This window comes from Osmerus eperlanus, chromosome 19 (genome assembly GCF_963692335.1).
Source record: "Osmerus eperlanus chromosome 19, fOsmEpe2.1, whole genome shotgun sequence".
NCBI lineage: Eukaryota > Metazoa > Chordata > Actinopteri > Osmeriformes > Osmeridae > Osmerus > Osmerus eperlanus.
In genome coordinates, this window is record NC_085036.1 from 11,248,808 (window position 1) to 11,262,815 (window position 14,008).

The window sequence follows — 14,008 nt, forward strand, 5'->3', positions numbered from 1 at the left end:
CGCTTTCCTTCCTCCTCTTCTTACTTTTACTGTCTTGTCGACCCTCCGAAGGATTGGGCCTTGGGTCGTGATAACCAGTTATCCCATTAACCAGTTATCACGTTAGCGAAAGTGTTCTGTGAAGTCGTATTTGACTGTGTGCGATGTGTGCTCTGGGTGAGGACGGGCAGAGGCAGGAGGAGAGCTGGGCTGGGCTCTGGGTGAGGACGGGCAGAGGCAGGAGGAGAGCTGGCATGCCTGTTTGCCTCACAGGCAGCCGGGGAGGCTGCTGGGAGGACGAGGCAGCAGATAGCAGAGTCGAGTGGGAGGGGTGTGAATTCAAGGTGGGGGTGGGGAACGCTAAACCTCCCTATCATCAAGTTCCTGCTCTGACTGGCCGGCGGGTTGGCAGGGATGAGGTGGGGGGGATGGATGGAGGAGGTGGAAGTGCGGAGTGGAGAGGTGATTTCTATCCAAAAATGAAGGATGAAGATAAGGATGATTCTGACGCCGTGTGCAGTAGTGTTGGGTCTAGTTGGAGGCCTGATGTGCTCCTTGTTCTCCTGGACTAACACCAGGTGACACAAGCTGCAGGGAGGGCAGCAGTGCTGGTGCCTCGACCTCCAGGTGGAAGAAGAGCCTGTTTTGTGTATCTAAACCTTTGAGTCACAGTGATAGCTATTCTACTGTAACCATTATACATTTGTGGAGGGTTCATGTTGACCGGATCAAAGCATAATAATCTTTTGGAGTTCTTGGTTGGATTTGACAGGATGTGTGGAGTTTGTGTGTGGTTCACCCAGTGAGGCAGGTTTCAAAGGTCTTGACTGCCAGGGAATGTGAAGGCTGCTGTGGTTCTGACCCTGGAGCCCAGATTAGAGAGAGGCTTTAGAACACCTACACTACAATATGTCGCCAGTGTATCTGTCTGCCGTGAGATATGAGTGTTCCAGGTTATTTTCGTTCCGCCGTCTTCTCTCTTTCTGCTCTCTCTCGCTCTCGGACTTTAATTTTCCCGCTCTCTCTCTCCCTCTCTTTTTCTTTTTGACAGCATTGAATTAGGAGCCTAACGAGCTGCATTAATGAGTCTGTTCAGGCCGGGAGGGGGGGAGGTGGGGGGGGTGGGATGGGGTAGGATAGGAGGGGTGCTGCAGATAGAAAGTCAGGTCTCCGCTGGGACAGATGTTCACAAGGTCCAAGTAGTCCAGGTGAAAAGACATCCCTCCTCAGGCCTCGGCACGTCCACAGATTCAGATTCAGTTTCTTTGCGATTTCAGCCCCTGCATAAAAGAAAATTGCAGAAATCACAAGAGTATATGTAGACATATTTACATCTTTATGAATGGTTCGCCCAACATGGATGGACGTACAGTATAACAGCATAGAATAGATTGACGAGAGGGAATGACTGTGTTTCTGTGGGTGAATAGAATGAAGTCAATTTAAATCCAGGACCGACTGCATTGAGAGTGGATTACGTAACAGAAGTAGTGGAAATTATTTCCGCCCCCCTATTGTTTGCTCTGGCTGTGATGTCGGCCGACCGTGCATCGCGAGGGCTTTACACCATAGGAACGGGAATCCAGGTTACCATGGCGACAGTCTTCCCTCTCCGCGGTCCCAGCAGCTGATGCTATATTGTAACCATGGCAGCGGATGGCCATGGACCAGGGACTGAGTGGGAAAGATGGTTGGCAGCCTCGCGCAGAGCTGTGGAAGCCACTGTGAGAAGGAGGGGGGTGGAGAGGGGGGGGGGGGGGGAGGTGAGTCGGAGAGATGAAAAGATGACCTTTGTCCCGCAGTTCACCTCGCTGTAACGTAAGCACTCCTCAGCGTGGCTTGTGACATCACAGCTTCAAATGTGTCCGAATGGCCAGTCTTCAGAGGACGAATCTAGATATTATGGAGGTCAGATGGCTGAGCGGTTAGGGAATCAGGCTAGTATTCAGAAGGTTGCCAGTTCGATTCACGGCCGTGCCAAATGACGTTGTGTGTCCTTGGGCAAGGCACTTCACCCTACTTGCCTCGGGGGGAATGTCCCTGTACTTACTGTAAGTCGCTCTGGATAAGAGCGTTTGCTAAATGACTAAATGTAAATATAAATGTAGTTTAAGGATAATGATGTGCTATGCCTTGATTCTATCCATAGTGGATTTTTGGTGGGAATGTTATGGACAGAATGGGCATGGGAAAGGAGAGACGCCATTGGCTGATGAGCAGAGCAGGATGAAGAACAAGGACCTGTGTGTGGTTGTGTACATGTGCCGGTGCACACATGCGTGCGTGTGTGTCAGGGAGAGAGTGAGAGCTGTCCGCTGAGTCAAGGTCAGAAGGCTGATTTCATGGCTCTGCCGTGGTTTGCTGCCCTGTAAGCACTTTGGATGCACAGCGTTTTCCTCATGCTAATCAGGGAGGGAGAAACTAACGAGGGGAAATGGTTTCCAGAGCAGAGAGAGAGACACTGCAGAGAGACAGAAAGACAGAGAGAGAGACACTGCAGAGTCTCCTTGAAGGAAGAGACAGTGGTGCAAAGCCCTTCTCCAACAGCAGCCAGATGCAAAGAAAAATGGATTGGTGTACATTTGAAAAGATAACCAGCCCCAGGAGAGAGAGTGAGAGAGAGAGACAGACACACACACAGAGAGAGGGAGAGAGAGGAGAGAGAGAGAGAGAGAGAGAGAGAGAGAGAGAGAGAGAGAGAGAGAGAGAGAGGAGAGAGAGAGAGAGAAAGAGAGAGAGAGCTAACAAGACAGCTGAACCCGACTTGGGTCTTAAAACTGGAAGCTTTTACTCCTCAACCCAGACTGTCTGAGTGGGAGAGGGTGTTGTTCCATTTCTGGGCAACAGCCGAATGGTCGACGACAAACACATGAGTGGTGTCTGGGTCCACATCTGGACGGACAGATGTGGACCCAGACAGACAGGAGACTGAAGCGTACAGTAATGCTCGAGACGCCACAGAGTCCTGGAGGCCGGGGTGTGTTCTAACTCCGAGGGAAGGCTTGGCCGTGTCCGATGGTGCGTGACACTAGGTGAGGGTCTGCCGTGCCTGCAGTGCTAAGGGGGCCCGTCCTATCCTGTCATTGACTTGTTGTCCTGTCAGCCTATGTAACAGCATGTTCCTAATTAATGAGATGTGGAGCGCTGAGGTGTCTGCTCTTCTCACATTTCGCTGGCCGCGTGCGTGCGCGTTTGTGTCAAGCGCGTGCATCCGTGGGTGCGAGAGTGTGCGCGTTCAAGGGTGCATTTGTTCGTGTAGGTGTGTGCGCGGCGCGCGTGTGTGTGCAGGTCGTCAGGGATGCACCTCACGTCGGGCGGCTCTGTGGAACACTCGGTGAGAACTCCTCCGACGGTAGCTAACGGTGACAGTGGCACAATGTCACCCAGGGCGACCGGGGTGTCTCTGCCCCTCTGCACCGTCCGACGCTCGCTTCCAGGACTCCTCTCTGTGTGTGTGTGTGTGTGTGTGCTGACACCACGTCCAGGAGGGCTGTCAGTGTGTCTGGGAGCTGGGGCTGGTGGGAGGAGCATATGGAGGCCGTGTGAACGTCCTGTGGTCTGGCTGTCTCAGCCTGGCTTGTCACGCCTCTCTAAACAGGAAGCTGGAAATAGCTTGACCGCTAAGGTCAAAGGTTGGACTCCCTGTGGTTAAAGGTGAGCTGAAGCACACCGCCCTGGAGGTCATCGCAAAGACTGCGGCTCGCGTTTTGTTGAGTTCCATTTTTATTTATATCGGGGAACCACGAAGACTGTGGCTCGAGATACCGCAAAGACCGCGGCCTGCGTTCAGAAGGGTTTTATTACTTTTAGTACTTGTATTATTGTTTTTATCTATTTTATGTAAAGCACCTTGAGCTGCAATTCTTGTATGACATGTGCTACATAAATAAAGTCTTATTATTCTTATCTTGACGTGATGTAAAGCGTGCGTCCGGTGAGGACGTCCTGCAGGGCGGGGCGGGCGTTCCAGGTGGCTCCACAGTCCGTCAGAGGAGAGAGGGAGGTGCAGAGTGTTGCTGGCTCTCGTGATGAGGGTGTGAGATGGTCGCGGCTGCCAGCTGGGACTCCCGGCCTGGCAGACGAGGCAGCTTCAGCCCTCCCCATCCTCAACATTCACACCCACATTATCTTCCTTCACAGCAGTTGCAGCAGCGGGACTGGAAATAATATTACATCTACCGGCCTTGAGGATTATGTGTGTGTTTGTGGGTGTGTGTGTGTGTGGGTGGGTGTGTAGGCCTGGCGGTAAATGTGATTGTGAGACTCCTTCCTTCCCTCACTTCTGCCTCTTCTGCTCTTGCAGGGAAATTCTCCTCCGGTGGTGGTGAACACTGACACACTGGATGGCTCTCCTTATGTAAGCACCAAACACTGTTGCTGTTTTACTTGTGTTCATTCCTGAACTAGTATCATTCCACACATAAAGACCTACATACAAACACTCACACAAAGACACACATACACACACACTCACGTCAAGACACACACAGAGACATTTCCCACTTGCTGAGGACTGTTTTGACCGCTGCATTGCCGTAGTCCCGTGTGTGCTCGCGGTGCTGGGCAGAGTGTGTGACAGTCTGCTCTGCTCTGCTCTCAGGTAAATGGAACCGAAGGGGAGATCGAGTATGAGGAGATTACTCTGGAGAGGGTGAGTGCTCAAGCTTCAGCACATCACCAACATGTGACCACCAAAACATTTACTATAATATATATATATGTGTGTTTGTGTGTGTGTGTGTGTGTGTGTGTGTGTGTGTGTGTGTGTGTGTAGGGAAACTCAGGCTTGGGCTTCAGCATAGCAGGGGGAACTGACAACCCCCATGTAGGAGACGACCCCAGTATCTTCATCACCAAGATCATCCCTGGGGGAGCAGCTGCACAGGACGGACGGCTAAGGTACACACACACACACCTGTATTACATTTACATTTTGTCATTTAGCAGATGCTCTTATCCAGAGCGACTTACAGTAAGTACAGGGACATTTCCTGGCAAGTAGGGTGAAGTGCCTTGCCCAAGGACACAACGTCATTTGGCACGGCTAAATCAAACTGGCAACCTTCTGATTAATAGCTCGATTCCCTAACCGCTCAGCCATCTGACCCCATACATACCTATACACACACACACACCTATACACACACATACACCTATACACACACATACAAGCACACACACCTATACACACACACCTATACACACCCATACACTCGCAACATTACAAAACCATCATGTTGTCAGTCCCATTGCTGCTGCTCTGATAATTACACGTGTGTGTACACAGGCCAGATCCTTTATGTACAGAGCCATGCATGCACACACATCTAAGCAGATCAACATCCCTGGGCTAGACTAGTGATGTCCTTGTGTGGGCCAGCTGGGGCTCAGGGAGGGAGGATCTGCTGCACGGCTCGCTCTCTCTCTCTCTCCTTTTTTCTCTCCATCCCCCTCTCTCTCTCTCTCCTGTTCTCTATCCCTCCTGCACTATGTGTCCCTTTCTCATTCGCTTCATCCCTCTCTTCCTCCGTCCCATCTCCCACTCCCTCTCTCCATCCCTCCCCGTCCTCCTCTCACTCCCTCGGCCAGACAGAAACATTTCACTGCCGAGCCTGAGGGTCACAAAGAGACAGAACCTCCGTCCCACACCCCCTCCTACCCTGTCTGGATGGCCCCACACTCGTACTCCTTCTCCTCCTCAAGGGTACCTCAATCGCACTTTCAACGTTTAACGGTTTGGATTGACTTTGATGGTGGCTTCCCTGCCTCCTGCAGCCTTGATGGCCCCACGGAGCAGCTCATCTTGCACTGTTAGCCGCAGCGCTGTAAAAAAGGAACAAATATGAATGGTGTCCCAGAATCAAGCGGAATGCGTCTGACGAGCAGTGCTTTCATGAAGATGATTATGCAAGACAGGCCGTCACAATCTACTGTAGCCTTAAGAGCGTGTGTGAAGTAGTGGACAAGGTCCTGAAAATGTCACGGTGTGAATATGTATGAGAGCCGAAGGCTTTGAAATGAGGGACTCACATTCTTGCTCTTGAACATGCCTGTGTGCTGCAGATCTGCATACGGGGCGTGGGGGGGGGGGAGATTGATAGAACATGCGCAGTATCATGAGGCTGACTGTGACTGTCTCCTCTGCTCACCTCTCCTTCTCTAGTCTCCTCTCACTCTGCCTCTCACTCCACCTGCTCTCCTCCACTCTGCTCCTCCACTCTGCTCTCCTCCACTCTGCTCTCCTCCACTCTGCTCTCCTCCACTCTGCTCTCCTCCACCTCTGCTCTCCTCCACTCTGCTCTCCTCCACTCTGCTCTCCTCCACTCTGCTCTCCTCCACTCTGCTCTCCTCCACTCTGCTCTCCTCCTCTGCTCTCCTCCACTCTGCTCTCCACTCTGCTCTCCTCCACTCTGCTCTCCTCCACTCTGCTCTCCTCCACTCTGCTCTCCTCCACTCTCTTCTCCTCCTCCACCTCTGCTCTCCTCCACTCTGCTCTCCTCCACCTGCTCTCCTCCACCTCTGCTCTCCTCACTCTGCTCTCTCCTCCACTCTCTCCTCTGCTCTCCTCTTCTCTTCCTCCTCTCCTCCCTGGTAACCTGACAGGCTGTCTAACCAGGCCTGCTATCGTGTCAGCAGACAGAGGGGGGGGGGGGGGGGCAGAGTGACTAGCCTTAGCGAGGCACACAGGGGCGTCTCAACACAATGAGAGAAAGAGAAGAGGAGAGGAGGGGCTCACGCTGTTTTAAAGCCTGTTATCTCAGATGTCACCACGAATAACAGATTCATCCCTCTCCCCTCCTCCCTCCCTCCCTCTCTCTCTTTCCCCTATTATTCTTTCCTCCCTCAGTGTGAACGACAGCATCCTGTTTGTGAACGATGTTGACGTGCGCGAGGTGACACACAGCCTGGCCGTGGAGGCACTGAAAGAGGCGGGCGCCATTGTCCGCCTCTACGTCCTTCGGAGGAAACCTGCCGCCGAGAAAGTCACCGAGATCAAGCTCATCAAAGGGCCTAAAGGTGTGTGCGCGTGGGTGCGTGCGAGATAGTGTGTCAACGCACTCGCACGTTTGTTTGTGTGCACGGGCGCGCAAGTACGAGTGTGTCCTGTGCACACAGCTTAATGTCTGTCATTAGTTTGCTTCGGAAACATTTCCCCTCCTGCTCTCTTCATCTCTGCCCCCTCCTCCCCTCCCTGTCCAACAGGTTTAGGGTTCAGTATTGCTGGAGGGGTGGGGAACCAGCACATACCTGGAGACAACAGCATCTATGTCACCAAGATCATCGAGGGAGGGGCCGCTCACAAGGACTGCCGACTGCAGATCGGGGATAAGATACTGGCGGTCAGTCACACACACACATACACACTCACACATACACCAACACGCATTGGCAGACTGGCTGTCTGACACATAGAGTCGGCATGCCAACACATCTTGTCAAATTCAGCAGCTTAGGTGCATTAAGGACCAAGATGAATTACAGCTGTAATTTTCACAGCCAGAGATTACTTTCATTAATATGGTAATACAAGTGTGGGAAGGGAGAGATCTTCAGACTCGACCGTCAAACTGTGTGGGTCGTGTAGCATTACTGCCACCCTCTGGACAGACATGGAACTGCAGGTAACACAAAATGGTGCAGGTGTCTTTGCCAAATGGTGTCTGCTCCAGAGCGTCATGTCCAAGTCAGCCATGACACCACACTCCTGTTGCATAATACATCAAAACAATGTTCCTACAGAGATATATGTAGAATATTCTAGTGAGTGTGGATGATTGCGTAATGGCCGTCCACACAACAGAGTGTGTGTTGGTGAGGCTCACGGGGGCGTCTCGCTGTGCTCAGGTTAACAGCGTGTGCCTGGAGGACGTGATGCACGAGGACGCTGTGGGCGCATTGAAGAACACGGCAGAGGTGGTCTACCTCAGGGTTGCCAAGCCCAACAACCTGTATCTGACCAACTCCTACAACCCTCCAGACCTCACCAGCAGTAAGTCTCCCCTCTCCTGTGTGTGTGTGTGTGTGTGTGTGTGTGTGTGTGTATGACCATGTGGCCTGTGTGTTTTGTATGTGTGTGTGTGTTGCCTGTGTGCATTGTAGGTGTGTGTGTGTGTGTGTGTGTGTGTGTATTTGTTCTGTGTTGGGCTCTGTGTGCATGTGTGTAAGGTGATTCATCTGTGCACCTCACATCCCCCCAGCGTACTCCCCTCACATGGACACAGATCTCGGCCACCCCTACATGGGCTCGGATTACCCACAAGCCCTCACTCCCACCTCGCCAAGCCGTTTCTCTCCCGTCCTGCATGGCATGATGGGAGATGAAGACCTTCCTAGGTGAGCAAAGCTAGCTGGGAGGTTTTCAAACGAACGTGGAGACTTGCAATCGTTTTCCAACACCCCCCCCCCCCCCCCATGATCCGACTCCAAGCTCACGCACTCTGTGTTCTCCCTCTCTCCCTCCATGTCTGGCCTCGCCCCGACATTTCCCACTTCCTTTCATCCGCTCGTCCGCCCTCATCCCTCCATTCCCCCCACACCTCCCTCCTCCCCCGTCAGGGATCCTAGGAGAGTGCTGATCCATCGGGGATCCACAGGGCTGGGCTTCAACATCGTGGGAGGAGAGGACGGAGAGGGCATCTTCATCTCCTTCATCCTGGCCGGGGGGCCCGCGGACCTCAGCGGAGAGCTGCGCAAAGGCGACCAGATCCTCAGTGTATGAGCACACACACACATACACACACGCTCGCATACAATCCCAGGCATACGTATACATGTGTACACACACACGCATGCAGTCATGTCTGGGTCAGGGGCTCATGGTCGTGTGTGTGTGTCAGGTGAACGGAGTGGACCTGCGTATCGCCACACACGAGCAGGCTGCAGCCGCCCTGAAGAACGCAGGGCAGACTGTCACCATCATCGCTCAGTACAGACCTGAGGGTAAGTAACCCAACACACACACACGGTGCACTTAATGCTACAGATGTAACAGGAGGGTGTGTGTTCTCATGTGTGTGTGTGCGTGTGTGTGTGTGTGTGTGCGCAGAGTACAGCCGTTTCGAGGCGAAGATCCACGACCTGCGGGAGCAGCTGATGAACAGCAGCATGGGCTCTGGGACGACCACCCTGAGGTCCAACCCCAAGAGAGGCTTCTACATCCGGTACTGAGGCTCCCCGCCCCCGCACCTCCACAGCACCACCTCCCGGAGGCCGGCCACACGCTAACCCCGTGTGTGTGTGTGTGTGTGCTTCCGTGTTCACGTGTGTGTGTGTGTGTGTCCGTCCTTGTGTGTGTGTGTGTGTGTTTCAGGGCGCTGTTCGACTACGACAAGACGGCCGACTGTGGCTTCCTGAGCCAGGCGGTGGGCTTCAGGTTCGGGGACGTGCTGCACGTGCTGGACTGCGGGGACGAGGAGTGGTGGCAGGCCCGGAGGGTCAGTCCCCAGAACGAGGTGGAGGAGGTCGGCTTCATCCCCAGCAAACGCAGGTCAGACACCTCTTCTTGGTGTGGGGGGGGGGGTCTGTGTGTATGTGGGAGGGCTGTGTGTATGTGGGGCGGTTTGTGTGTGTGTCTAGAGGTTGTGTGTTTCCATTGGTTGATCCTGTTTGTTTTTCTCTTTCACCTCGTCCTGAAGTGTGGGCTCTACCAGGTGCGCTGTCGCCATGGCAACGTTTACGCTTTCAGGCTTTCACTCCTTCTCCTCTTTTCTTTTCCCTCTTCTCCTTCTCTCTGCCGTTTACTGCTTCCGTTCATTCCTGCCCCCCCCCCCCCCCCCCCCCCTCAGGGTAGAAAGGAAAGAGTGGTCTCGCATGAACACCAAAGAGAGGGTAAGGACCGGAATGATCTCTGAGGTTCTCTTAATGTTTCCTGAACATTCTCTGAATGTTCTCTGAATGTTCTCTGGCTGTTCTCTGAATGTTCTCTGGCTGTTCTCTGAATGAACTCTGTTCTGCTGCCTCCCCTGGTGTTTAACTGCGTGTTTCTCTGTGTTGCAGGACCACAGTCGGGACAGCCTGGGCTCTCAAGGTGAGTGAGGACGGGGAGAGGAGGGGAGAATGCTAAGCTGTGTGACGGCCCTCCCAAACCCATCAGGGTGGTGGTCCCACCCACAGGGGGTGACTCGGAAGGAGAGGCAGTTCGCCTGTTGCAGAGAGCAGATGCCACATCGCCGTCAGTCTTCCGAGGGAGAGGAAACGCTTCTGCTACGATGTCCCGTCTGTCCGTCTGTCTGTCCCCTGCACGGTGGTGACCAGCGTGTGCCTGAGCAGCTTGCTGACTGGTGTGTGTTTGTTCTGTTTTCAGGGAGAGATGACTCGGCACATAGCTATGAAACAGTCACACAAGTGGAAGGTGAGAACACGCAACCTCATAATTGGATGTGATTCCCTCCTGTGATATTAATAGTTACTGGTATTAACATCTCTATCTCTCTCTCTCTCTCTCTCTCTCTCTCTCTCTCTCTCTCTCTCTCTCTCTCTCTCTCTCTCTCTCTCTCTCTCTCTCTCTCTCTCTCGATCTCTCTTTCTCCCTCTCTCCCTCTCTCTCTCCCTCTCTCTATCTCTCTCTCTCTCTCTCTCTCTCTCTGTGTCTGTAGTCCACTATGCGAGACCCATCATAATACTGGGGCCCATAAAGGACAGGGTGAATGACGACCTGCTGTCTGAGTTCCCTGATAAGTTTGGATCTTGTGTGCCACGTGAGTAGCCAATAATCAGGCTAAGATCCCATGCACTTTTCACTCGCTCTGATTGGCTGACAGCCCGACCGACTCGTCTGATTGGTCCGCAGACACCACGCGGCCCAAGCGGGAGTATGAGGTGGATGGGCGGGACTATCACTTTGTGTCGTCGCGGGAACAGATGGAGAAGGACATCCAGAGCCATCGGTTCATCGAGGCGGGCCAGTACAACAGCCACCTCTACGGAACCAGCGTCCAGAGCGTCCGCGAGGTCGCTGAACAGGTATGCCGGGAGGACCTCCAACTCTACATTCTACAGTCTGTTGACAGTAATAATGCCTCAGTTACATAGAATAAATACAACGCTCCCTCTGAATCAAAGCTCCCCTCTCTCTCTCTCTCCCTCTCTCTCTCCCTCTCTCTCTCCCCCTCTCTCCCTCTCTATCTCTCTCCCTCTCTCTTTGTGTGTGAGTAGCAGGGGAAACACTGTATCCTGGACGTGTCGGCTAATGCCGTACGCAGACTACAAGCTGCTCAGCTCCACCCCATCGCCATCTTCGTGCGGCCCAAGTCCCTGGAGAACGTCCTGTAAGTAAACGCAACCAGCGCCCAGCATTCAGACTGAAGCTGTCAAAGCTCCCTGACTGAGGGGCTGGGTGGTGTTGTTGTTGTTGTAGAGAGATCAACACTCGACTGACGGAGGAGCAGGCCAGGAAGGGCATGGACCGAGCTCTCAAACTAGAGCAGGACTTCATCGAGTGCTTCTCAGGTTAGTCCCACAGCTGTGGAGGTCATGGAACAGTTAACATTACACACAATTCATCGTTTGCATATGACCTCACTGTAATTCTCTCTCTCTCTTTTTCTCTCTGCTCTGTTTCTCTCCCTCAGCTGTGGTGGAAGGGGACAGCTTTGAAGAGGTTTACCATAAAGTGAAGACCGTGATTGAGGAGCAATCGGGGCCTTATATCTGGATTCCCACCAGGGAGAGGCTGTGAGGCAGCCCTCCTTTCCCACCCCGAACCCCTGCCAACACCATCCTCTACCCCTACCCCTGCCAATCCACCACTCCACCCCTGTCCCCACCCCCTCCATCCCCAACCCCACCCCATCCCTGCCCCCCCCCCCCCATTCCCCTAACCCCCCTCCCCAGCCCCCTCAGACTGTCTGCCTGCCTGCCCTCCAGTCCGGCCAGCACTGTCTTCATGAGATGGACAGATAGACCCCAGAGAGACACTGAGAGACAGACACGCATACACACACAAAGACACCGACAAGAAACACACAGAGGGTCGGAATGGGAGTTACAGAAACAAGGTGACACGACACGATGAAGACACACATAGAAGTACTGTAAGTAAGGAGACTGAGAGACCAGAGGCTTCATCAGTATTGCTGTTAAATGAGGCTGTGCTACTAGCGAAGGAGTAGTGAGTGTGAGCGGGGGGAGGGAGGGTTGACCCAGGGTAACCAGGGTAACAGATCCGCCATCTCAACTTCTCTCCGGGTCACGGGCTGCCTTTAAACACACACACACACACACACCAGGAGGTGGCAGCAGAGACCAGACCTCTCATCCCTCCTTTTTATATCTGCTCGTCTTCTCTCCTCCCCCTGCCAACGCTCCCTCTGTTCAGGACAGGAACAGAGGGAGAGAGGGAGAGAGGGAGACCTTGGAGGGATGTCCACATTCTGCTGAATCCCCCCCGCCCCCTTCCCCATCTTTAGGAGTGTCTTTTCCAGCAAGCAGCCTGTCCACTGCTGAACTATGACCACCGTCCAAATGACCAAGACTGGCATTAACTCCACCCCCTCCTCCACCCCCCTCCTTCCCCCGACCACCCAACTCCCATGACAAGTATTGCAAGGATGTTTTCTTTTCTTTTTTAAAGCAGCTCCGTTGAGAGAAAAAAAAAAAGATTTAAAACTCAAAAGTGCTGAATTTTGTGCATGCGTCCTTCAGAGACAACAAAGATGGGAGCTATGAACAAACGCTGAGAGGATGACGGGAAGAGACGCGGAGCGGAGGCGTGGGGGGGAACACCTCCGACCCGGGCGCTCCGTTCTGGGGTTTCCCAACTCTGTGTTGACGCCGGGAGAATTTTTCTAAGCATGTAACTGGAGGGAGAAGAGCGATGTGGACCGAGAGAGAGAGAGAGGGGGGTGCCAGTCCCGTGTGCGTAGACCAGAAAGGGCCTTTCATACAGTGTAACCTCTGGGGCCTCTCTGGGGTGCTTACTCCCACGTCTCCATCTGGCCCCTCCGGTTGTTCGGACCCGTTTGTAACTTGACAGAATGTTCTCGTCAGGCACAGCAGCACCGCTCTTAGCATTAATCGCTTTCGTGTAAGAGCACCGTGGCCAATTCTCGTGTCACTCTTTCAAAAAGACGTTTCGGCAGCCCACACACACCTACTGTATTCTCACTGGCCACAGTAACAGCAGGTGGTGTGTGTGTGTGTGTGGTGTGTGTGTGTGTGTGTGTGTGTGTGTGTGTGTGTGTGTGTGTGTGTGTGTGTGGTGTGTGTGTGTGTGTGTGTGTGTGTGTGTGTGTGTGTGTGTGTGTGTGCGTGGGCGGGTGTGTGGGCGGGTGTGTGGACTGTCTGAGGAATCCGTCTCCCTTCTCCTCTCTCTCCCTTCCCCTCTTCCTCTGCTTCTTTCTCTCTCTCTCTTTCTCTCTCTCTCTCTTGTGTCCTCACAAATTATGGCTACTTATATATAACACATTAAACAAACAAATGGCCTATATGAATATATATTTTTAATGACAATTTCTAACAAGAGTTAGAGCCTGTAAACTGTACCATCTCTAAACAATACTCCATTGATTCCTTTGGTTATGTTTCTGTTGTGTTTTGAGGATTTCTTTTGGTCATTGAGTGAACTTGATCTCCTTCTCCCCAGTGTACCATCCCTCACATCCACAACATAACTGACTTACAGGACTGAAGCATAGTTGCAGCAGGTCTCCCTCCATAGCAAGGGAGTTGACATACAGGTTCAGGTTATAGTGCAATTGTTTTTTTGTTTTGGGTTGGGTTGGGAGGGGGGGGGGGGGGTGAAGCAAGGTGATGTGGTGTGTATGTGGGTGTGTGTGTGCATGCGTGTGTGTGTGTGTGTGTGTGTTAGAGAGACAAAGGCTGAAGAAGATTTAGTGCAATAGTGTTATGCAATGAAGATGGGTTTGTGTGTACTAAAAGAATATATCAGAATAATAAGTTTGCACTGACCGCATTCCGTATTACAGGTATTGGTGGAGAATGACAGTGAAGAAGCCATGGGTTTACAAACACTGGTTGTATTTTTGATGTTTTGATTTGAGGTGTTTAAGAGTGCAGTTAGCGGTGGTTC

General features: G+C 52.8%; 1 protein-coding gene across 2 annotated transcripts in view; it reads left to right on the top strand.

Annotated features, from left to right (window-relative positions):
- The window catches only part of LOC134039769 (disks large homolog 4), a 25,720-nt gene extending 13,981 nt beyond the window's left edge, over window positions 1-11,739 (top strand). The window contains exons 4-22 of one of the 2 annotated variants that reach the window (XM_062485819.1): window positions 4,283-4,336; window positions 4,580-4,630; window positions 4,754-4,878; window positions 6,827-6,996; window positions 7,183-7,319; window positions 7,825-7,969; window positions 8,178-8,313; window positions 8,536-8,692; window positions 8,817-8,919; window positions 9,026-9,140; window positions 9,290-9,466; window positions 9,765-9,807; window positions 9,976-10,006; window positions 10,283-10,330; window positions 10,575-10,676; window positions 10,769-10,941; window positions 11,134-11,246; window positions 11,336-11,427; window positions 11,550-11,739. In XM_062485819.1, the coding sequence (XP_062341803.1) occupies window positions 4,283-4,336; window positions 4,580-4,630; window positions 4,754-4,878; window positions 6,827-6,996; window positions 7,183-7,319; window positions 7,825-7,969; window positions 8,178-8,313; window positions 8,536-8,692; window positions 8,817-8,919; window positions 9,026-9,140; window positions 9,290-9,466; window positions 9,765-9,807; window positions 9,976-10,006; window positions 10,283-10,330; window positions 10,575-10,676; window positions 10,769-10,941; window positions 11,134-11,246; window positions 11,336-11,427; window positions 11,550-11,656 (2,079 nt within the window). In that variant the 3' untranslated portion in view covers window positions 11,657-11,739. The remainder of the gene's footprint in view (window positions 1-4,282; window positions 4,337-4,579; window positions 4,631-4,753; window positions 4,879-6,826; window positions 6,997-7,182; window positions 7,320-7,824; window positions 7,970-8,177; window positions 8,314-8,535; window positions 8,693-8,816; window positions 8,920-9,025; window positions 9,141-9,289; window positions 9,467-9,764; window positions 9,808-9,975; window positions 10,007-10,282; window positions 10,331-10,574; window positions 10,677-10,768; window positions 10,942-11,133; window positions 11,247-11,335; window positions 11,428-11,549) is intronic. The other variant, XM_062485820.1, reaches the window with a different exon arrangement.
- Window positions 11,740-14,008: the final 2,269 nt, after the last annotated feature.